The 24,658-nt window shown below is 44.7% G+C and overlaps 2 protein-coding genes across 2 annotated transcripts; both read right to left on the bottom strand.

Moving 5' to 3' along the window:
• Nucleotides 1-200: 200 nt before the first annotated feature.
• On the bottom strand, nt 201-5,014 carry hapln4 (hyaluronan and proteoglycan link protein 4; the record flags this gene model as incomplete). Its single annotated transcript, XM_068592800.1, has 5 exons — nt 4,717-5,014; nt 3,091-3,223; nt 853-1,042; nt 454-626; nt 201-316 (listed from the first exon to the last, which is right to left on the bottom strand). Coding segments are annotated over exons 1-5 (615 nt in total), but the record flags the coding sequence as incomplete, so codon positions are not given.
• Nucleotides 5,015-11,524: 6,510 nt separating this feature from the next.
• Nucleotides 11,525-22,011, bottom strand: tm6sf2b (transmembrane 6 superfamily member 2b). The gene is made up of 10 exons (XM_068593069.1): nt 21,932-22,011; nt 19,586-19,689; nt 18,074-18,171; nt 17,859-17,962; nt 16,774-16,856; nt 16,235-16,359; nt 15,286-15,387; nt 14,852-14,944; nt 12,391-12,510; nt 11,525-11,761 (listed from the first exon to the last, which is right to left on the bottom strand). The coding sequence occupies exons 1-10, from the start codon at nt 22,009-22,011 to the stop codon at nt 11,525-11,527; spliced, it is 1,146 nt and encodes a 381-aa protein (XP_068449170.1).
• Between the last annotated feature and the right edge of the window lie 2,647 nt (nt 22,012-24,658).

Raw genomic sequence — 24,658 nt, 5'->3', positions numbered from 1 at the left:
AATTATGGTCCATTTAGACTCAAATAGATCATAAAATAGGGTATGCTTTAGGGCGGGGCTACAAGGTGATTGACAGGTCGCTACGACGTTGCTGTCAAATGCAACTTCCTTAAATTAGCGGTTTCAAAACAGCAGTCCATACACCAGCAACACGGACAAGTCCACTTCTTACGTACAGTCTATCTTTGGCATGGACTCACCTTGTGCAGCTGAGCGTGAGAGGCCAGGATGGCGTCCTGCTGTTTGCAGGCATCCTCCCCCTGATGGTAGTTGAGCTTATAGCGCCCCTCGCGGGGGAAGTAGGGGAACACCACTCCTTAACGGTGACAGAAACAAACTGTTGAGCCGTGAAACGTAATCTCTGTAATCTCACGTGAACCCGGCCAACACATCCGAAATGTCAAGAGTTCCAACAAAACCTCTTCTCTTAAGCCAGCATCTTTGAGTCCTGACCTTCGAGGTCCAGGTTGACGAATCCCGTATCGTCTTCCATGTCGTCGGTGACTTCACACTCGAAGCGTCCGTAGTCCTCCAGCGTGACGTTCTGGATGATCACCGAGGCGTCGCCCGGTCCCGCCTGCTCCAGGAACACGCGGCCTTTATACGAGCCAAACACGCGCTGCTGCCTGCAGAGATTCAACGGAAAATGCTAAATATTCATAGAGGTGGAATATTTTATTATCTACGAGTTTCACCGTCGTAAAAGACGCTGTGAGTAAAAATAGAGGTGGCCTTTTTGTGGCAAACCTTCAGTGTGTGATGTGTTTTGTACGTGGAAATGAACCACATTGTGATATCTACAGTGTTGGGATGACAACAGATTAAAACAGATTAAAACAACCAATCATTTACCTTCCGAGGGCCACGAAGACGTCCTCAAACTGCAGCACGTCGGTCACTTTGGTCCATTTGATCCGAATGCGATCCGGGTCGGTGTTCTCCGGCTCGTGGTGGAACCGGCAGGGCAGCGTGATGGAGCCGCCCCGGTGGGTCACCACTTTACCAGGAGCCGTCTGCACGATCACCGCGCCGGTGTCATCCTCTGCAGGAGAAAAACACTTATTGACTGTTTTTAGAGTATTTTTGTCTCGTTATTATGTTCTTTTCTTCTCTCTTTTCTTTCATTTTGTTGTCTGTCTTATGCATGTTTCATTTTATGTTTGTAATTTTAAAAATAAATTGTAATATTATGTAGGTGGAGGCTCTCACTGAGACGAGTTGGCTTTTTTTGTGATATTGTTTGAATTGTGCAAAAATAAATAAATAGCAAATAAACAAATCATCTACTCCAGGAGATGTATTTGGTTGTGTGTATGCGTGTGTGTGCATCTCTGTGTATGTCTGTCCACGGCTAATCTCACACACTACTGGACCCATCAGCCTGATATTTTTATTTTTATATATAATTTTGTAAGATATACATATTTGTATTTACATTTTTTACACCACAATTCATAATGAATCTGGAGAGTAAGCAGTTTTTCGCGTACATATTTAAATGTTTCAATTATTACAGATGTAGAGGCTACTTTGCATGTATATAAAGTGCATTAAAAAAAAGCATAGAAATATGGCTTCTTCATCAAAAAATGCACAGATTTGCAAAGCTGTTGCTTGAGGAGTGCGAGAGGAAAGCTTTTCATCGTTTGCGGTCCAGACAGGTGGCGCTTGTGGTTTGTTCACACACACACACACACACACACCTGGCAGAGATCTGCGTACTAGTTGGCGAATGGGTTTTGAATAACATTTGTAACGTCATCGTGCAGCGCCGCTACCTTCTATAACGTATAAAAGTGGTGGACACAAGCCAATGCAGGAGTGAAGTCAAGTCCTTGTGGTGCTGTTTGCACCCTCGACACAGCCAACGTGTGCATCTTTTGTTCCAATCGTTAAATAAAATCCTTGATCCTCTTCGTGAAGTGGCCGCAAAACAGAATAAAGCGGGTGCTGTTTATTTGTCCATTAGTGTGTCACCGTGCAGCGTATAAAAAGAAGAAAAAAAAGGTTGTCGGCGGCTTCTCTGACCGGATCCATCATCAGATTACACCCCTCCAAATTTAAACCTGAACCTCTCGAGAGAGCGATTCACCAGAATGACCCCAGACTAATGCTAACCATAGGCCTCCTCTCCTGATGGGCAGCAACAAGACGATTTGCATTTATTGCAGACATTCGCTCAGACACTGTGTGTGTGCGTGTGTGCGTGCGTGTGTGTGTTTGTGTGCGCCGGGCCAGCCAAAGACTACACACACAAAGTGTGTGGTGTAAACATTTAATGAGCGCTTGCAAGAGGTTTTTCTGCTATGTTGTGACCAGATAAAGGCACCAACAATTATCCATGCTAGCCAGCAATTAGTCATGTCACTGCTGCTCTCCGCAAAGTTGTTTATCACCAGCGGCCATGAAAAGCAGAGTGGTGTTTAACCAAAACTTTTAGAACCATTATTTCCGCGACCGACTGATGTTAAGACGAACGACCCCTTGTTATTAGCGACTCCAGTGATTGTGCGCACCACGTTTGGGGTCTGAAGACGGGACAGTGAGCCGCCTCCACATGCACAAATCAGAAGCATCAGGCACTCGTTAATTAATAAAAACACAATCTGATAAAAAAAAAAACACTCTGTGCTACCTGCGCAGCATAAGAAACACAGTAGACAAGCAAAGGGGCTAGCTTGACGAGAAAGTTTTCAAGATGCTATATTTTTTTAATCAGAAGGAGAGTGCTAACATGTTAGCTATCATGACGATGTGAGATATCAACATCAAGACTGACAGCAGTGTCGTGGAGGCGTGTAGCATAGCGTGTAGCATACCCCCTCAGATTGGCACAAAGCTTCTTTTCATACATCCAATGCTGAACCTGTTAGCATTGTTACCATTGTCGACACCGTTAGCCCCGTTAGCTTATAGCCGTCGCCATGTTGAAAGCCACGCGGAGGCAATAGAAGTGTTCCGGTTTTTGGAATTCAGCACCTTTATTGAGGGATTCTTGTTTGTGTTTCAAAAGTGTATTCACTCTGTCACGCGAACGGTGACCTCTGAGGTGTACACACTGCAGAAACTGCAAAGAAATGTTTTCCTCACCGAGCACGTGCACCACCTTCCTCCTTCCCTTGGCCATGTCGGCGGGCAGAGAAGCCACCGAGACGGTGGAGGTCAGGATGAAAACCACAAAGGACATTTTCCCGAAGGCCAGAGGCCTCGGCTGCTTTGAGACCTGCGGGAAGGAACACAACAGAGAACTGTGGTCATCAAAAATGGAGAAATGAGACGGTAGCGTTCCAGGAGGAATAGTACAGCGTCCTGACATCTTCAGTGTCAAAAACAAGGAGCTTAACTTAGTGACAGTGCCACCATCTATATGGAGATTCTGTTGTATTTCACTGGACATGCATAATGATCGACTCATGAAACTCAGTCAGGCTGAAGCCCCAGCAGAGGACTTGTAGTTCCCGGTCGCTGAACGAAACAAGAAGCAGCAGATAGATGATTTGTTCAGCTCTCTCAAAACAAGAGAAACATTTTTCGCCGGCTGTGTCTGGTTTGAGTCGCGCTTTTAAGTCGCTGTCTGCCGCCTGCTGCGATTCTCACAGTCGCCATGTGAGAAAGGGGAAATAGTCCACGCAGGAAAGTCAAAACATCAAGCTTGCTCAGCACTTTTCTATTATCTGCACTGTGGCAGTTGAGGAGGAAAACAAGTATTTGGAAAGTCTTGGCTCAGTGGAGCCCAAAAGCAAACAGAGGAGTACATGCAGACATCAAATCCTCAAATTACCCGAAGAAGAAATGTGAAAACATGACATATAAATTAGGCATTTAAGGCACAGTGGGAAGGATTTGGTGTGAAAGCAACTGAATACCCCTCCACTTGCTCCTCCCTTTCCAAGACAAGCCTCAAATGCTTGGTTTGTCCATTCTGGGCTACTGTAGAAACATGGCATCCAAGAAGGGCTCATTTTATGTCAACGAAAAGGCAACAAGTCTTTACTTCAGGTAATTATACACTCATAAAAACATAGTTGTGAATATGTATTCAACTTCTGCTAATAGATCCATCTAAATCCTGCGCACTGTGCCTTTAAGAAGGGCAGAAAGAGACGACAATACTTTCTGAAACTCTCATCAGAGTATGAGAACTGTCTGTGATCAATCTCTCTCTCTCCCTCGCTCTCTCTCTCTCTCTCGCTCTCTCTCTCTCTCTCCCTCTCTCTCTCTCTCTCTCTCTCTCATAGATGAGGGTGCAGTGGGTGCTCGGCGCACAATACGGCTGCAGACCTGTGTGTGTGTGTGTGTGTGCGTGTGTGTGTTTTGACCCGTGATGGATTGCAAACCCTCGTGCAAAACACAAAACGTCCAGCACACGTTCAGACACATGCAGGTCGGTGTACATTGCATCGTCACAACAACAAAAACACAGGAGTCAATACGTCCAGCGTGCTGCAGCTGCTGGAGGTTCGCACTGTCAGCGTCACCTGAGCATGATGCTTTCCTGCGTAACGGCGCCGCTGCAGCATACATGGCGTCTGAACAGGCCCGAGCAACTAAAGCATCCTCTCCATGCACGTTGCTCACTAATAAACAGCCATGCTGCATCCTCTTTCCCCCCCCTCCTCCTTCTTTTTCTCAAGGTTAGTCCATCCCTGCAGTTCCCACGCAGCAGCGAGAGCCGCAGAGCAGAGGCGTACTAATGGAGCACAGACGTGAACTCACCATGGCCACCGCAGCAGGGTGGATGCCGGGGATGGAGCAGATGTGCCGCTGTGCGCCGTTTAACTCCTCAGCCGGGCTAAATGTTGTTCTGCGGCAGCGCTGGGCTCTCTCTCTCTCCCTCCCTGACTCTCTCTCTGTCTGTTTCCAGTCCCATCGCTGATCTCCAGCACTGCAGGGGAACCACCGGCGGTTTTTTTTTGGTGGGTCCCGCAGTCCTCTGATGACGCAGCAGCGCACACTTCGACCCGTGCAGGCGGACAGCAGCACTGGCTTCACACTGTTTACTGTCTCTTGTGTTTTCAGTGGCACGCAGTTTGGAGCTCCTTAACTTTATGAGCTTTTATTTTTGATAATGTGTTAAGACTGCGGCTGCAAATTCGGATCAGTTCATGTCAAATAGAAAGATCAAAATCCTCTTTCTGGCTGAGGAAGAGTGATGAAGAAGAGACTTTAGCTCAAATGTTCTTATTGTAGTGTCTGTAAATATCTGCAGAGATGGAACCCTGAAATGTTTTTAGTCGACTCATCATTTCAGCTGTACTGGAACAAACTGTTTGGTAGTTTAAATTTGAAATAAATTAATCACATTTTACAAACTTTCCGTGTGTTTTCTGTTGAAAAATCGTAATGTTTTAAAGTATATTAAGATGACCTTGAGGACGACCTTAAGGACGTTCCAGAGAATGTTTATATATTATTTCAATGTATTAATATTATTTGAATGAAATAATACATTAATAAACAATACATATTATATTCACATTAGAAAAATGTTTTCTCATATTTGAATATTTTTTAATTTTCTCAGAATATATTAACATTATTACAACTATTATGAATATATTATGATGAGAATTATGACTAATACATTATTAACATTTGTACTAATATTTGAATATGTTTATGAATATATTACAAATATTACAATTATGACTAATACATGAACATAATTTCCATTATGATAAAAGGAAAAGCATCAATCCTTCACATCTGCGGCGCTGGAACCGTGAAATGTTCCAGCTCTGCAAACACAATGAATTGTCTTCGTTGTGTTTGCCAGTGTGAACCGGATCCAGCTCATGTAAACGCTGATATTAATCACAGATCTAACATCAGATCTCTCTAGTTATTGAGGACAGTTACACTATAAAACCTTTATTGCATCAGCGAATGGTCAATGACGCAGAATCAATATTCTTAAAGCAAATCTCTCTCCTGGCGCGGTCCATCCATTGAATTTCCGCGCGTCAGTTTACGAGTGTCCTGCAGCTGCTTTAGCTCTTGCGAGAACAAAGTGCAGCATCGCTGACGTCTCTCTCCGGCGCCACATGCTGATGGCATCTCGACTGTGGCGGTGTCTCGTGGAGCAGGGACGTGGAGGACGTGGAGGACGTGGAGGACCTGTCGAACGCTGCGCAGCTGCTCGAGTCGCCGCGAGAGTGTCTCCCAGAGTTTGAGACATCTGCCGGGGCATCGCAGACCCACCAGCAGGGAACGAAGCGGCGCCGAAGGGAAAGAAAACTCTCGACAATTGCGCGATACTTTGACGGAGTGAGAAATTCCAAGGTCAGCGCTAGCTGGCTTTCAGGCGTTAGCCGACGACTGGATGCTTACAAGGACATTAACAGTTGATTTGGCGTGTTAGCTAACGCCGTCTTAAATGATGCATTGGTTGCTCTTAAATGAGCTGAACTGCTCTCTGCCCAGCATCTGCTGGATTTAGACAAGGCCTCTGCAGAAGTTCAGGGACCTCAGAGCTCAGCAGAGAAAGATTATCCTCCTACAAATCTATTACAAGTGGAGAAATACCCTCCAGGTAAACTCCCTCCCAATATTGTTGCTGAAGGTCTTTCTAAGATTACCTGTTATCTCCGAGGGAGGTAATTATCTTTAATGAAATGCAAAAGAAGAACTGAGAACGGGCCATCAGTGATTCAGTGGGCTGGATTTTGTGGATTTAAAAGCTCGGTTTTCAAGACGAAGGATCGCTAAAGGTAGGGATCAATTATTCAGTGTTTGTGCATTGGTGCATAAAAGTGTCCAGTGCGGAGCTCAGTTTTCTCCCAGGAGACGCAGAGCTGGTTATGTCGGTACGAAAATCAATGAATGCAGCTCCAAGAGGTTCAGCGATAAACACATGTTTACTGCCGACTGATGCATGCTGTTGTGCTGCATAATGCCTCCACTATACTGTCAGACAATTACAGTCAACCAGCTGAACGCGCTGACCGCAAAGAGAGCTTCAGCCATGTAGCCAGCGCTTCTGCTCGGGGTTATCTGGGTCGTGGACCGTGCATATGCTACTCATTTATGTCATGTTTATTGAATGCATACGTTGACATCGATTGTTTCTGACTATCCGGGGAGAGGGATCCTCCTCTGTTGCTCTACCAAAGGTTTCTTCCTTTATTTCCATGTGAAAGGGGTTTTACTATCTTTATTTGGGGGACAGGGATGTCGTATGAGTACAGATTGTAAAGCCCTCAAATTTCGGATTTGCCTTGGAGGGCCACGGCTTCTGTCGCCCTGAAATAAACAAGTTAAACACCATGTATTCAGGAATATAAACATAAATTATGACAATATTACAGGAAAAACAGTTTTTCTACCACACCTCAAGATCCAGAACCCTTCAGTTGATTTCATGATACGTTTGAGCATTTTCAAGACCTTCTAGTTTTGAGCTAACTTGACGCCACAGCTTGAAAGCCTAGCACATAGCATCGATGCTACACTGCGTGATGGAGACAGTGGACCAGAAAGAAAGTGGAGGTTCGCCTGAATCATGTGACGTGCAACACGTAAAACTAATGTAAAACTATTTCCAGGCGTTACTGTCAATGTCATAAGGTTACTAGACATACTGATTACATCCAATGATCAATGCGTTGTGTATATGCTACGTATAATTCAATACATCATAGCTACTTAGATACAACCCGACAGACGGCGGGAAGAACGGACAGATATGAAGATCGATAGCTAGCTCGATGCTACTGCTTTATTCATGTGGGCCCTCGTGACTTCCTGGTTTGTCACGCCTTAATAATTGAAATGGAGTTATGTAAAGCGGCTCCTCTTTCATCGCTGCGGTGCAACTTGTTTAGCTGTGTGTGTGTGTGTGTGTGTGTTGTTTTCTTTGTTTGCAGAGCCACAGCTCTCCCGGAGGGGCCCCTGTCTGCACCGCCCGACCAGACATCTGCAGCGGTGATCCCATCCTGGGATTACGGAGCTGTTTTGGAGCGGCCTCATTTGATTTAAAGTCTCTGACTCACACACACACACAGAATGCACCGCTAGCGTGTGCGAGTATCGGGCTTCAGCGTGAAAAAAAGCTGCTGAGGGAGAGTGAATTAAACGAGTCTGCCTCCCTGAGTCCGTCGGTCGGTCTTTTTGCTCGGAGACGTGCGAGGGATAATTACTCATGAGAGGGGGCCGCCGTTATTGATGGGTCAGGGATGGAGACGAGGGCCACAACGCTGTTTTAAAAAAGCGCTTTTCTATAACCACGTAAACGACCCTCTTTGTCTCTGTCAAGAGAGCGTGTGTTCATTTAAATGACTGAACGGCAACGCGTTAGATTCAGTAGTTTGTCGACAGCATTGCATTGTGGGCAGATAATCTGCTCTCTTTGTTTTGTTCGCCTCCTTCCTCTCCATGCAGAACAGTCCTCACGGCGTCTTCCTTCCAATCAAACGTAAAGGAAAACCTCTCACTGTTCCTCATTTCAGTGTGTTTGCTCATGCAAACCAGGCACCCATGTCACTCATTTGATGTCTTTGTAAAAAAAAAAAAAAAAAGACAACGACGAGAGCGCCTCAGGCAGACTGTTTACTGGGCCGCCGCTCGCACAGGGCGAGCGCACAGCGGCATCACTCAGCGGAATAGAAACAAACAGGTACGGAGGAATGTAAAGTGGCGAAAAAGGATGAAACGCAATTTGGGGCGCGAAGGATCAGAGAGAATGCCGAGCGGCGGAGGAGCGTCTTGTCTCCCCCCCCCCCCCACACACACTTAAAGCGAGGAAGAAAATCTGTCTTTTTGTTTGAAAAAAACAAAAAAGGAAGAAGAGGCTGGCAGCAGCAGACAGCAGTGATGTGTGTTCACCAGAGTGAGGGAGTGACAAGAGCTGCTGTTGAAGTATGCATCACCTTCTGCAGAGCCGGCTGCCAACGTCCCTCGCCACTCAGCCATGAGCAATGATCTGTGGAGGCTCCAGCAGACGCAGCGAGCACGGTTTCATCAAGTCCTCCTCCGTACTGTGAAGCCCTCACAATGTGTCTCGCTCTCTCTCACGCAAAAATGACAGTTACGTCCTGCATGATATCTACAAGATAAACAACACTTTTTTCGTAACGTCCGCACCAATCAAGAGGTTGAATTGACAACCTGAGAAGTGATGTGCTGCAGGAGCAACTTAATGTTGAGGTTGAGGCAACAAAACCACTTCTGTAATTTGGAAAAACATCACCATCGGGGCTTAAAATTGATGCCTGAGCTAAGAAAAAGATGTTAGGGAATATATGTCAAAGAGACTGCAAGTAAACAATGACATCATCAAAATGCACTTGTTTACTCTCTGTCTCTGTTGTTGGAATATTGTACAGTTTAGCTTTTAAAATGTTTTTTAATGGTTTGTCTCTCTCATCCCAATTAATAATAAATTGACAGAGTTTGGTGATGCTGTGTGGCAGCACGGCATCATGGGAGTTGCTGTGCTGTCGTAGCTTCTCCTGGTTCGGGTTCCTTTAGTGTTTGACGTCCAAGACAAGAAAAAAAACGACAGTAAAAACACAGAATAATGCAAAAACCTGGCTTCCTCTGGCGTTGTCCGGTGGCTACGGGACGTCCCGGAGAGGCCGCGAGCAGAACGGCCGCCAACGTTTACGCTGCTTGTTCCTCTGATGACGTCAGAGCCAAACGTCCGATGACGATGTTGAATATATGTCGTTAAAAATCGACCAAAATCTAAAACATTTATCGTAAAAATGTGGCTTGAAACCGAATATAAAAGTACGTTTATGACACAAGGAGGATATGACGTCACGGACGGGCGACAGAATTAAACGCACAGTTACCTTGATTTAAAAAAATGTTGTAAACATTTTGGATAAAACAAATACACAACACAACAAAATGTATGAGACATTTGAATGAGGAAGCCCTACATATCAACTGTACATTGACATGTTTAATGTTAAACAACTACATTATACATCATACATATATATATTTGGGCAGACTTCAGGTTCCAGTTACCTTTTCCTCTTCTTTGGTCTCCTTTCTGCCTCAACAACACCGACAAAAAAGAGACTGGAGACGCTTCCCGGTGTTGCAGCTCCTCTGGTTCGGTCGTGCGAGCGTCCGTGGGTGTTTATTTACTCCGTTACCTTCGTGGCTGAACGCCAGCGGAGCCGCTCCATGCCGCCCCGCACGCTCCAAACCACGTGCATGTACACAACCGAGGTGTAGGAAACAAGCGTAAAGGGTGGAAACTTGGGAGGGAAAAAGCCTGTGTGCAGCGTGTCTGAGATTAAATGTATAAATAATACATCATATATCTGAAATGGTTCCAATGTCAGGGACGATGTCTTGAATATTCATTATGAAACAACACTTTAACTTGTAAAGAGCGAGAAAACAGAAGCCTCTGATTTGCACAAGTGAAATATAATATAATAATATATTAGTGTTGTGCTCTCGATGTGCTTCAGTTGATGTGTGCACATCGTCCATGAGCTGCTGTAGATCACTGCTGTCTTGTATTGTCTTCATGATGTTCCTCTTACGGTGCGATCCACCCACAACATGCATTAAACCTCAGCAGCATTCGGTTTCATCAACATGCAATTTGCTCTCGAGTCCTTCAAGGCACGCAGGTTATGGAAGGGTTTCAATAACTGATGTGATTTAATGTTCATTCATCTCCCTGTTTCTCCCTGATTGGATGAAACTAACAGGAAAAGACGGAGGCCATGATCAGACGAGGGTTGTTTTTTTTTGCTTAAGCCTGAGGCGGCTTTTTGTAATTGTTTTAAATGAGGATGAAGCGTTTTGTGTGCGGCTTTTTGCGATCAGGTTTTTCAGCTCACGTTTCCACTGAAGCCCTCAGTCATAAGTGATTCAGCTCGCAGCAGATAAGTGCCTGACGTCATTGTGCTTGTGTTTTTTGCTGGATAGCAGGAGCTGTACGACTTTACTGACCGTAAGTACAGTTCAAGATTTCTGTGAAGACAACGTCAGCATTCGTTGTTCGACGACCAACAGATTTTTATAAAAGCTAAAAAAACACTCACAAATAGGACAATAAGTAGAAGGAAAGTAATGGAAGTGGAAGATATTGAGTACTTAAACAGCTCACGAGGAAGCAGCGTTCTGGTGAATGTTTCATGGGCTTTTATTGTGAAGGGAAAAACAGAAGGAGAAGAGGAGAGGAAATGTAGCCGAGGGTTTATCTTGTGTATATACTTTATACTTTTAATAATAAAACAACAACACAATACTCCGTCGTTTGTTTAGGACAGCAACCACTTTCATTTTTGTCCCCAAAACCACGAGAACATTTCCTCTCCTCTTCTTTTTCCGTTTTTCCCTTCACAATAAAAGCCCCAGAAACATACACCGCTGCTTCCTCGAGAGCTGTTTAAGCACTCATTGTAATCAATTACAGAAGCGGACATTTAAATAACCACTTAAACCAAAGATGTTGAGCAAAATATTCTTATATTTTGACATTTTGAAATAAAACAGCTCTTTACGAATCATGAGAGAGAGAAGTGAACTCCAAAGTTCAAAGAGAGATTTTGGACTATTTGTCTTTGTACTTGGTGTCTTTCTCCTCGCTGTTGGGCAAACCCGTCTGGCCGGGAAAGGGGGCGATCTTCAGGAAGAAATAAGGGTTACTCTGCACCCGCATGGCCACGAGGATCGGGACGGCGGCGTAGAGCAAGTTGGCCGCCAGCACGGACCAGAAAGCCTCGGCCGGGATACGAAACGGAGCGGCGGTCCGAGGGTGGAGGGACGCCCCGACGTGGGCCCACTGGCACTGGAAGAAGACACGGGGAGAAGTTAGACAGCGTCGTTACGACTTATTTTCCTCCTTTCGGCACCGATGCGTCCCGGGGAATCAGTTACCACGAGCATCTCTTCCAAGGTCATTGGTCCACCGTTAAAACACACGGAAAAAGGGTCGTGAAGAAAAGCCACCGCTCGGGAGCAGCAACGGATTTCAGAAGCCGGCTGTTTAGAAAACACATTATCCGCGACCTCTTGTGAAGAGGAAAAAACAGGGCTTTAATCAAGTGGAAGCACCTTGTGTTTCATCTTTCTGTCGGGTTCGTGCAAAGAGAAAGCACCTGCAGCTTGTTTGTTACAGAAAACATGCTTCAGTGGATAAAACGCAGCCCTTCCCCGGTGATTATTAGTCTGGCTGAGAGCTCGCTACAAGGAGTTTCATTTTAATTGCCGCGGCATGTTTCAGACCCTCCTCCCCCTCCCGTTTGTAAACTTTGCTTTAATTTGACTTGAGTCAATTCAGAGGCAGTAATTACGCCGGTGACTTAATGCGATGCAAGCGACCGGCGACGCGGCGCGTTTCCAAACCACGCATTCGGAGTCTCGTTGTTTTTCTCGCGCGCGATCGACTCGCCCGCTCGCTCGTCCGCGTGGCGTTACCTGGACCACGACTCCGGCTAAGAACACGGTCCAGTCGGACATCCACGTGCATCCGGGCTTGAGGAGGCCGAAGACGAACGCGCCCAACAGAGGGAGCCCGTAGAAGAACAAGTGCAGCATCTGTGAAGAAGAAGAAGAAGAAGAAGAAAAAAGTAGAACTTGTTCACTTATTTCCTGCAAACATGAACATTTCCAAATGACTTTTGTCTGTTTCATTGCCACGTGTATGCACTCCATGGCTGTGCACAAGTGTTGGTGTATATTTAAGCAATAAGGCACGAGAGGCAGTACTGTATCGTCAATAATGTTCTGTTCAAGGGGGGTTTGTTAAACCCAGCAAACCCTTGAAGTGTACATTATTGTACTGCCTCGAGTACCTTATTGCTAATCTTTTCTGCACAAAATAGTTGTAGCCACCAAAACGTTGTGTATCGGTTTCAGTATCCTGTTTATAGTCCCGTATGTGCACATACGGGACTATAAAACTGACAACCTGGTCAGAAGATCTGTGATTTGTCGACGAGGCCGGTTGAAAGCAGGGTGCAGGATGACACTCCGATTTTTTTTCAGATTTCTACCCGCATTATAAATGATAATATATTCCAGCTAACAGGGTTTCTGGATGCAGTGGTAAAGTGTCTCTCCCAGTGCAGGAGGCCCTTCCTCTCCATCAGAGCCGCTCTTCGCTGTTCTTGGGTCCTGACCAACAATCCAGCACATAATTAATACAGTAAGTCCTCCTTCTCCTCTGGCCTACGCTGCACTGCGTCCACGCTTTCTGAATACAGAAGCCGGGCTGCTGTTTGAATCACAAACACTGACACCTTCAGAATAGAAGTGTGGAAAAACAATTGAAAAGTGCAGCAAAAGGAGTAAAAAATGAACAGACAAGAGCAGTAAAATGTAGTTAAATATCAAAACTTACTTTACTTTGCACTTGTCACCTTCACATAACACTTACAACCCACCTTAAAGTCTTGCTATCTGCTGACTGTGCACTTTATTTTAACTTTAATGTCATATTCTACTGCGGATTTAATTGTACTCTCTCTATTGTTAAATGTTTACTGTCAAAATGTTAAAAGTACGCACCACAAATTCCTTGTATATGAAAGCGTACGTGGCCATAAATGCTTCTGATTCAGATTCAGATTTAAAAGAGTAAATGTACTTCGCTGTGAACCCTCTCGAGTGTTAAATCGTTAAAGGCTTTACGAGAAATTTTGTACCACTTTGATGTTGTGTATCTCTCTGGGTCCATCATTTTATCACCTTCATCTAATCTCTTTGCGTTCTGCGGCGTGACTCGTTACTGCGGCCATCAGATGAATGTAATGTGAAATGTAAAGAAGGAAAATGAGCTCTCTTCAAATGGAAACGCTCAAATAAAAGCCTCAGTTGTTCGTAAATTGTTCGTATTAAGTGCAAGTCTCTCAAACATAAATGTGCACGCCTCAGCACAAATGACACACAATGGTCATTACAGAAACTGTCCTGACCTTCAACTTAAAATATTTGGTGCATGAAAGCCAGTTACCCTCTTGAAAAAAAAAAAAAACGAAAAAAAAAACTCAAATTATACCACTGAACAGTTTCTTTTCATTCTCCGTCTGAAGTCTAGATGAATTCTAATGAGTTCAGCCGCAAGGCCTGAAAGCCAATCATATATGCCCTTCAGTCTTTTGTCCAAATGTCTTTTTAGTGCTGCCACGGTAATCTGTCACACACCGTTCATCATCATCAATGAACAAAGAGGGTCGGTCAGCGCGGAAACGCTGCAACCCGGTGTACCAGACGCAACTTTATTTCATTTCTTCCCCCCCACGCGTACACACAAAGCACCCGCGAGACGATACCAGTCACACACACACACACACACACACACAAGATTAGCAAAGGCCGCTACCCGAGACATACTTTCACATGCAGCACACACCCTCCGCCCACCCAGAGAGATGCTGATGGGGGGCTTTGGGAGAGGGATTAGCTTATCAAGTTCTCAGCATGCGCCTCGTCCGTCTGATCAATGACTTGCAATTGTGACTGGACTGCGGCCCCTGACAAGGTCTTTGGATAACCTATTGACAAAGCTGTGTACCGCGAACAAAGCACAACAAAAACCCCGGCAGCAGAGCGGGGTCAGGAGGAGGAAATAACAGGAAGGCCGGGCCCGCCGCCAAACACGGTAATAATCTGTTATCCATCTCACGCGAATGAAAGAGAGAGAGAGAGAGACAAAGATGCGCTGGCCTCTCAACCCCTCAGCTCATTGTTGCTGTAATGATGAAAAACGAGTGTGTAATCAGCTGCGAGCTAAAAGAGTGGAGGAGATAACGGGGCGAGCCTCCAGCACACTCGGAGTGATATGCATGGAGGCAAGAGGTCCATTATGTGGCTGGTTATGTAAAGCAGGCTGGAGGGGAGCGTTCAGGTACCTGCTGCAGAGACATGAGGCACTCACCATCACTCTGGGGTAGCCCACAGGATCCTTCAGGTAGGGCTCATACTGCCTCAGGTAGATGGAGCAGGCCTCCAGCGGAGAGTCCAGAGCCACCTGCAGAAGGAGGCGGACAGGAACACCTCACAATATAACACAAAGTTATCAACAATGTGAACATCTCCCCAACTGCCTGAAGAAGAAACGTCCACATTGAAGCAAGATTCCTCAGTATTATATTTGGCAGTAAGAATGATAACCTGAGCTTTATGGTCAAAAGTAGAGAGAAAGAGAAGCCTCTTATAGTTTGGTGAAAAGATCAAACTCTGTAGAAGTAAATGTAAAGCCAGCAGCTTGAGGCTCAGCTCGTCTGGCTCTGCCCAAAGACAACTAAACCAGATCAGAGCCAGCCTTCTCGGGTGCTTTGTATTTCTTGTTTTGGACTGATGTACACTCACCAAGCCTCTGAGGGTAGTGAAGGCCATGGCAGCTAACAGGAGCAGCACCAGGATCAGATCCAAAGGACGCCAGATCAGCTTCATGCTCTGAGCGTGCTGGGCCTGACAAGGAGAAGACGGCAAAGTGTACACAACGCGGAGCTGGTTAGTCGCGGTCCTGCTGGGTTTGAAGGTCTGTTTCTGTGGAAGGAATGCGTGTGTTTCTCCAGGTTTTTATCAAACCCACATTCACTGAGGTTCATCAGATGATGTGCAAAAAGCAGCTGGAAAGACCGCTCGTGAAAGTGGTCCAAAAGAAGTGAAGTTGTTAACCAGAAATATTGCAAAAACAACGTGCTGAAGGATGCTTTTAAGCTGACAGTAACCGGGATCCATTGCTAAATTAGGGGTTAAGTGTCTTGCTCAAGGACACATGGACACGGACTAGTGGAGCTGGGGATCGAACCATCTATCCTCTGATTGAAAGACGGGTACGCTAACCACTGAGACGGGTACGCTAACCACTGAGACGGGCATGCTAACCACTGAGACGGGTACGCTAACCACTGAGACGGGCATGCTAACCACTGAGACGGGCATGCTAACCACTGAGCCACAGTCGAATGCGGCTGCCGTGTATCCGAGACAAATCTAAGCCCAAGCTAACTTGAGTTTGAATTCAGACTGCAGTAAGTTTAGGACGTGGCAAACATATTGACACTCGGTGAGGCATTGTGGCTCCACATGCAAACAAACTCCAACGATCCTTTAGATTCGGGTGATTGCAGAATCTCTCGCACTGACTGCACCGCTGGAAGTTACAGCCGCTCAGAGATATAAATGACTTCACGGCTGCCCTTTGTCATCTTTCACATTCTGGATCCCATTCAAGTGGACTGCCCTGATTAAATACATTCAGCAAACACCATACCGCTCCACCAAGGGCTAACCATTCATGCTTTACACTTACATTGTATCCCCCGATTAGCGGCCTGTCCTTGGGCCGGCTGAATAGCGTGACGGCCGCCAACACGGGCGTCAAGAGGAAGACAAAGTTGAGCCAGAAGACTGGACGGATCTGTGAGCCATATTTACCTGTCACAAAGAAAAGGGAGGGGGGGGAGGAGCATATTTTATATCATATTTTACTCACTCTTTAAAAGCCACACACTGTATGAACACGACAATGTAAATCTGTAATTAAGCTTCTGAATTAAAGCTCTGCAGGGCTTGTCTCGGTTAACACACCAGAGAACAACGCGTTGTCTGTGCTCGGGTTTGAACTTGTGACACCCGCGCATGCCGTTTGAAACGCCGACAACAGATGCTTTAAGTCAGTTCCCCGGCGTTGTTCCGGGTGTAGCGGTGGCAGACGAGGCGTGGAGCCATTGTGTATTCTGCTGGCAGACCGAAGTGCGACACTGATGGTACACGGCGGTGCAGATGTTCACTTGATTAACGCTCGTCATCACGGGACCGGCAGAGGAGAACGTGGAGATGGAGGCTCACCTGCCACGATACCGGCGATGAACACACTCATGTTGATGCACAAAGAGCCGGCCCAGAACAGGCCCAGGGTGCGGTAGGCTTTCCTGGAAGAGAAACCAAGAGAAAATATTGATTTATTACACTATTTATACTCTCATGGAGATAGCAGGTAAGACAGACGGTACACAGCGTTAGATACACGGTCATTTGAGGTCACGCTTATCAATAAAGGTGCTAACCGAACTATGTAGGGTTCTTCAGCTTTTCCCAATCAGATAATCTTTTTTTTTTTTCCTGGTTGATCCTTTTATAAAGGTTCACTTTGAGACTTAACCCTCTATGAGAACCCTTCTACGGTGAAACCTCAAGATTTCTTTTTAAAACGTTCCACTTCATAAGGATTTTTAATGGTTCTACCAAGAAAAGTTATATATTCCAAGAGTTTCATCTACGACGTCTTTAGAAGGTACTACTGAGAACCTTTTTATGTTTCAAGAAGACCATTTTAGACCCATTTACTGTACCTCGTGAGGTTGCTGATGTGGTGCAACCCACAACAATGATGGTTCCCAATCCCAGTTTCGGGGATCATGCTTTCAACAATCATTGGAGAACTGTTTCTTCCAAAAAAGGTTCTTTAGACGTTCTTAATGGAACATTTTGAGTCTTACAAACATCCCTTTGGCTCTAGCTGTATTTCCAAGACATATTTTTCACACATAACACACAAGTGTTGTGTAAAAAAAAAAAGACCTGCACACGTTCTCCCCGTGGTCGCACGACTGGCATTGTTTAAAAGAGTATTTTGTTTCAGTGCGAGCGCCGGCCCCGGGGCGGCTCTCCTTCTGAACTCCTGAACTCACAGACTGCACTTTATGACTAACTCACTCTGCAGGAGCCCCCGTTTTCTTCTGAAAACACTGTTTTATTCAGGCCAGTCCGTGAATTTTAGGTGATGAAAGCAACTCATGAATATCACTAAAATGAAAAATACAAAAAATAACAAGTCTGAAGCATTTATACGAGCGTATAGCTCTCTGTATAGTTATTTAGAGCAAGCTTTCTGTGACGGAGAGCAAGATGTGACCTGAGCTGACATCACCCACCTGTCTGTTATCCTGCTGATCATCATCAGGTACATGATGAAGTGCGCTATTCCGTCCCAGTAGCACATCATGATGGCATAGGCCGTTCCCAGATAAGGCTCCCCCTGAAAACACAGACGTGACATGTGCTCGTGACAGCCGGCGGACGTTAAACCGGAGCCGAAAGCAAAGGTACGGTTGCGTTTCTGGAAGTGAGAAGGACAAAACAAAAATACCGTCTTCTGGTAGAATTCCATGAATCCGGAGACGATGCCGTCGTATTCCAAAGCGCTCGTCAGGTCGATGACACAAGTGAAGGAAAATACGGCAAAAACTGCAACGGCAAAGAAGCACAGGAGATATAAAAACAGCAATACGGAGACTGAATGTCATTTTCCATCCACGTGTGTGAGCTTCAGAACCCAAAGACACCATGAAATGTTAAGCAGCTTTCTTTCTTTCGCTTTGAACAAACGTCATCCGGGAGCCTTCGTGATAAGTGAAAGTTTCCTGTAATTACTCAATTTGCTTTGCCTGCCTCTGAAAGAGCAGATATAATAACAATGTACACATGTGATGTACAAACAAACAACGAGACTGGATCGACTAAAAGACTCCTGTCTCCTTTTTACTCATGTCGCTTTTTTTTTCTCCAGCGTTTTAATTCGGAAAACATTTTTAGTTGAAGATATTTCCCTTGAACTGGCTCGTCAGTGATTTATGGGACAGCGTGGGGAGAAAATTAAATCCTGAGCAGGGAAGTGGGCTCCAGGCACATTTATACAGCGAGTCCATGGTGAGCGGCCATCTTCAGAGCTGAAGGGCCACGTAAGAGTGGCATGAGGGTCTTACTAATACTCTCAAAGAAAACCTGACCACGCTGCTACAATGGATGTTTTATTCACTTCCTACAAGACGTGTCGAGTGCTGAAACGTTTAAGTTTATACCCACGGACCTTTTTTTTTCTTCGAATGTCATTATAAAGAGAACGATCGTGTGACTCGGGCATCTCTCTGCAGATACCACGGCTTAAACCGCTGTATCACATCCTCCCTATCTGTCCTTCGCACACTCTTTGCACACAGGATGCACCCCACCACACACACACACACACATTGTGTGTCTCTCGTGTGCCACCAGTGTCTCTGTAATCCTCAGGACAACCAGGTTTATCTCTGACATCTAACAGGTGAGATAGCACAGGGGGGATTATGGCTCTCTCCATCACTGAGAAGAGGCTGCCACAGCTTTTGTCCTCATTGTTGTGGGGTTCGTTCACCTGCACGACACTCCAGCATCGCACTGGTGATGCATCGCCACCTAGCATAGCCCCTGGCATCAGCTGTGGGCATGCAAAATGAGAACATATTTGACCGAATATGACACAAATGAATGTGGAAAAGCTTCACTAAAAGTGTGTGAGAGGTGCACGAGCGGCTGCCGTCACGAACTCGAAGAACAGCAGCAGTTTACACACACAGGATCAGTCGTGTGGCGCCTCCTCCTGTACGGACATTCTTCAAAAGCTTTGCTTCAAGGTCAACCTTCAAGGTCTCCGAACAATAGCTCAAAGGTGATGTGTGTCACAGTGCCGTGAGCTCTGGGGTCGGTCAATAGTGCGGCTCAGATTTGCTCTGAGCCCCATCAGACTAAGCGGCTTTCCACGTATCCGATGTAATCGCGTACAATTCAAACCTTTGTCGAACGTGTTTGGAAACATGCTGCTTGTGTGTCGTGTTTTAAATACCGAAGAATAAGGCGTCTTTGGGTGGGTTGCCACGCGTGACCAGGAAGTAGAACAGAAACACGACCACCAGCACAGCGGCGCCGATCGCCAAGATCGTATAAGGCCTGTGGAGGGAAAAAAAGAGGAATTTGACTGTTATCCGCAAGAAAAATCCATCTAACTGCTGGTGACCCTCTGCACTGTTAGACACCAATCTCCCTCTGATTTTCTGCTTCATTCTCTTTGCTAATTAGTTTCTCCCATGGAAGTTGTGCCAGTCCTCTGCGCAGTGCTAAATTATAAATTATGATGAATGGGAAGTCAGAGAGAATAATAATTACGCAACCTCGAGTAAGTCGAAATAATGCAGAGGTGTGAGGGGGAAATCTGTGTTATAGATGCACGGCATCTATCCAGCCGCGGGGGACTCGGTCTGAGGAGGCAGCAGGGCCGGAAAATATTGAATAAAAGGGCTCCAGCTGCAGGCTGCGGGGGCCCAGCATGCAGAACGTTTTTTAAAGAGGCACTTCATCGTGTTTTCTCCAATAAAACGGTATCATAGAAAGCACTTCATCATGTTTTCTCCACTCGTAGAGCATCTAAGAGTGGAATTGATCAAGTTCTCTCCACTGAAAGGGCATCTTAGAGGGAACTTGATCATGTTTTCTCCACTTGCAGAGCATCTTAGAGTGAAATGCATCACGTTTTCTCCACTGAAAGGGCATCATAGACGGCCCATCATCAGGTTTTCTCCTCTGAAAGGGCATCCTTAAGGGTTCTTCATTTTATCTACCCATCCGGATATCAAAGTGTCATTTAATTGATCTTTGGAAACCTCTGTCATCTCAGCTTGCTCTAAATACAAAGAGGAGCCTTTTGAAATAAAGTTTGAAAGTCTCGACAATTGGCAAAACAAGTCTGATTCTGTGTTGTTTAATTATAATAATATGGTAATATATGCATTGGATTGCTTGTTGGTAATTGAGAATATTTTAAAGCCCTTTTAATTATCTTGCCGGGCTGATCGAGTTTTTCAAAGACAGAGTTACTGAATGATTGCAGAGTATTAATCCCCAGTGTACACTTCTGCTATACTTTCCTTTGTTAAACTCCAGATCTGCAGTGTTCCACCGGTGGCTTAAAAGCGCAGCTTGACAAAGGTTTAATCAATCATAGGCAGAGGTGTGGGAAGCAGTAAGGTAAGGCCGTGTTAGTTCAGCATCGCCCTCCATGTTTACCGGTCAAAGGTACCGCTGCTTTGCACGGGAAAAGATTAATGCGCTCAAGGTATCTCCCGGTAAACAACATTACATCCTCGGAAAACTCCCAGTGTGTATTCACGGGAGGAGGAAAAACAAATGCTGCGAGAGCAAAGGGACGCTCCCTCGCTACCTCTCGAAGGAAGATTTATGCACACAATACTGTTTGTTTGCAGAGCGGAAGAGCACGAGGCATATTGTATGTCAAGAGCCATTTATCAAACTCCTCTGTGCCGTCTGTATTGATTGTCAATGTCCACAGAGCCAGCGGAGATGTTCACACAGGAGGTGTGTGAAAGGTCTGTCGGCTGTGAGAAATATCCTGCGGGAAAAGGTGTGAAAGGGGGAGTGTGTGTTTTACCACATGGCCCCGTGTATTACACAGCCATGAACTGTCGACGAGACTATGAGGTAGAATCACAATAAACCACTAGAACAGATAACAAATGATCAGAGAAGTGTACCTCACAGCTGGGAAAAGAATATCTAATATCAGTTTCTCTGTTCAAATTTCTTTCTTTTTTTGCCGAGTCAGGGTTTAATCCTTTTGAGAGTTTACACAACTTTAAGACGCGATTGGCACACACACTCTGAAAGTCTTGGTATTAGAGCTCCACGTGGTTTAAGAGGTACAGTCACAGGTCAAACCTGCAGTTTTAAGCTTACAGTGTCCTCTAGTGGCGGGAAAGGGAACTGTCAGTCATCCAAAGAAACAGGAAGGATCACCTGCCCTTCATAAGTTAGTATCTTTGTACTTCTTTTACAACCGTTTTGCGTGATAAAAACAGAAAGGTCAGGGTGGAACAGTGTACAGTACGGGGAAAATGAGGCCTGGCATGGTATTTATTTCTCTTTTTTTATCTTTAGTACTTCTTGCTTGGAAATTGCTTTATTTTCGGTCATTTATGTATTTTAGTCTGTTTGTAAATTGGTGGCGAGCATATATGGGGTTGGTTCCTTTTGTGTTTTATCCCACCTGTGCATTATTTTTACGCCACTGCATTATTTTATTACGTGCACGAATAAAGAACTAAACTAGAGAACTGCAACAACAGAATATTTACATCAAAAACGGAGCAATAAGAAAGCAGTAAATGTTCTCACTTACTCTTGAAACTCAGGAATGGTGTTCATGGCATAAAGAATGACCAGGGCGGAAAATGAAAACAAAAAGACGAAGGTCTCCATCTCTCTGGAAGCTGCTCGGCCTCCCCGAAATATCCACAGCAACCGAGGAAAACACCAAACGGTTGTATTGACGTCAAAACAATCTGCTTCAGCAATAGCAACACTCCAATTTGATCAAATCAATATTCAAATGACGCCAATACGTCAGTATATTTATAGGAACTGGAACAAATGAAATAAATCTTTTAATAATCAAATGAAATGAATGTCATGAAATTAAATCCCGCCTGAGATCTGCAATGTTGAATTGAATGGAAAAGAAGTAGAGCAGGCTCTTACCGTCTGGCTCTCCTTTCGCTGGATTAATCAAATTACAGCCAGCCTCGGGCAGACGTGGCCTTTACTGGGGGGAAATAATGAAGTGGAGACAAAGAAGCTTTTGGGGAGGGAATAGTTGTGCAATTTGATTTTGTCAGAGATTTACATAAGTCGTATTAGCGAGGAGGCCGACATTCCTATTCGTGCTGCAACACACGCCTGCTGAGCGCTTAATGCTGATGTGTTTCATGAAATGTTGTGCATTGTGTGTTCTACTACGCCATGAATCCACAAGCGGAGACACAGAGCTCCACGATGTGATGAGGTGAAAGGAAAGCACTTCTGTGTCAATCCCAGAGTTTTAAAAAGATGGAGCCTGATCCCAGAAGCGTTTTGAATAAATCGCCATCCTGATGTGTTGAACGTAGGTTTCCTTGTGGCTCGTCTTCATTTTTTTTGGCCTTTGTTAGTGTTACAAATGAATCTTTTTTTTCTCCCCCTCTTCATCTAATTACTGAATCCAGCAAAAGGTCTGGACACTGTTGGAAATAACTTCCCACGATGGATATTAATCACCAGTTTGGGTTTGTTACGCAACACTTTGCTTCTTCTGCGAAGGTAATTCAAACAAAGGAAGTGCCTTTGACGTTCCCCTGAACTGAAAGTGCATGAACTGTTCTATTTACAGTAACTAACCCCCGTAAGAGTCCCAATGAACAGCTGCCAAATAGCAAACACTCAAAAACTCAGGGGGAACTAGACACTAACAGGAAGTGGGAGATCCCTGCAGTGCTTCAACGTGCCTGTGTGTAGAATGGCTCTGCGTTGTGTGCTATTTTTAATTTTTTTAAGCTCTTGGCATTACTGTTGAATTCTTCAATGAATTCACTCAAACAGTCCTAACTTTAAAATCCAGTTAACCCAAGTGTTTGCAGTTGGTTTCCAGTAGGGTGCACCAAATGCAAACTCACAGAGACTTCTCATTAATTTAATTACAGCTGGGTCTGAGATACCACATCATATATGCTTTTTTTTTCATTCAAGAAATTTTAAAAAGTATCAGAAATTAACTCTGAAAAGTGTGTTAGGAATCGGCGCATCACAGGTTTCAAACTCAAAATTTGAGTCTGGGTCGATTGATGAGCTATAATATGCATTATAAAGGTTCAAACTGTGTGCATGGGATGCTGCTTCTACTTCCTGTATCATCACCCAGCACCTTGCTGACATGAGACAATGCAACAATATCAGACAGGGAAGACAAAGCACAGCCCCTTCCATTATCTTTCAGGAGCATTACCTTAAAATTGAACACAAACAAACACACACAAATGCACACTCGTGCACACACGCACACGCACACACACCGTCCTTTGCTTCCCACCATCCTCCTTTGTCCAAAGAGGGACCGCTATACCCGGAAAGCAGTGGCAGGGCATGTTTGCTGGAAACAACTGGAGCTCTTCCAGCTCCGTCGTTCAATAACGAGGAATAGACAGATGGATGTCAAAATGAGACAGCAACCTGCAGGAGGAAGATGAACATGCACTCAGTTTAATATCTGAAAGGAAAATACGCTTTTGTGTAATAACTGTCTGCCGGGATGAGAGTCAACGTGATTTGCTAAAATGAAAATACCATGGAAGAGACAGCAGCAAAACATATTTGTTTTCAGTTGCACAAAAAAAAGTTCAGAATAAAAACAATTCAAGGTATAACATTAGTCAATCCATGTTTTTGTTGTGTGCAAAAAGGTTAATATAATCTAGTTTATTATCACTTTTTTATAAATTGTCATTTACGCTCTCTTTATTATGTTGTGCACGGACAAACCTATAGGAAAAAAGAAAACAAACCATTTCAAAATAGCATATATGCTATTTTATGCAGTTGTGTAATGCTTTTTTTTCATAGTGTCTTAGTAAGACATTAGCTTTGATTATTACTATCATTAGTGGTGGGAGTGGGAAGGATTGTAATCGCAGCAGCAGTGGTGTTGTGCTTGGGCTAAATTTAGATCCATAGTCTCTGATGGTGAGAGAGAAAACTATTGCTAATGTTTGCAATTCAAGGTACGACTAAAGTGAAATAAATGATGTACTATTAAACTAAGGGGTTTATTTGTCTCAAACGACTTAGTTCTTGTGTCAAAATATCTGTTTTACTGCAGTCATCCAGGGAAATCTTGTTTGTGAATGAAAAGAAAATAGACATTTTTAAGAGTTGGAGCCAATACGTACATTTCAATAATAGTTAACAGCGGATACAGGAACTTGTATTTAGATCTCTTGCCTTTAACTATTGTTGTTTTAATATTCCTGACCTAATTTCCCGATATAATTGAGTTCAGTGGGTCAAATGACACCAAAAAAAAAACATTTAAGTGCTA

Source organism: Clinocottus analis, unplaced genomic scaffold, assembly GCF_023055335.1.
Source record: "Clinocottus analis isolate CAN_PGR_092001 unplaced genomic scaffold, fCliAna1.0.p SCAF_28, whole genome shotgun sequence".
In the NCBI taxonomy this organism is placed as follows: Eukaryota; Metazoa; Chordata; class Actinopteri; order Perciformes; family Cottidae; genus Clinocottus; species Clinocottus analis.
The sequence above is the reverse complement of the archived record's forward strand: the minus strand, read 5'-3'. Positions and strand labels throughout refer to the sequence as shown.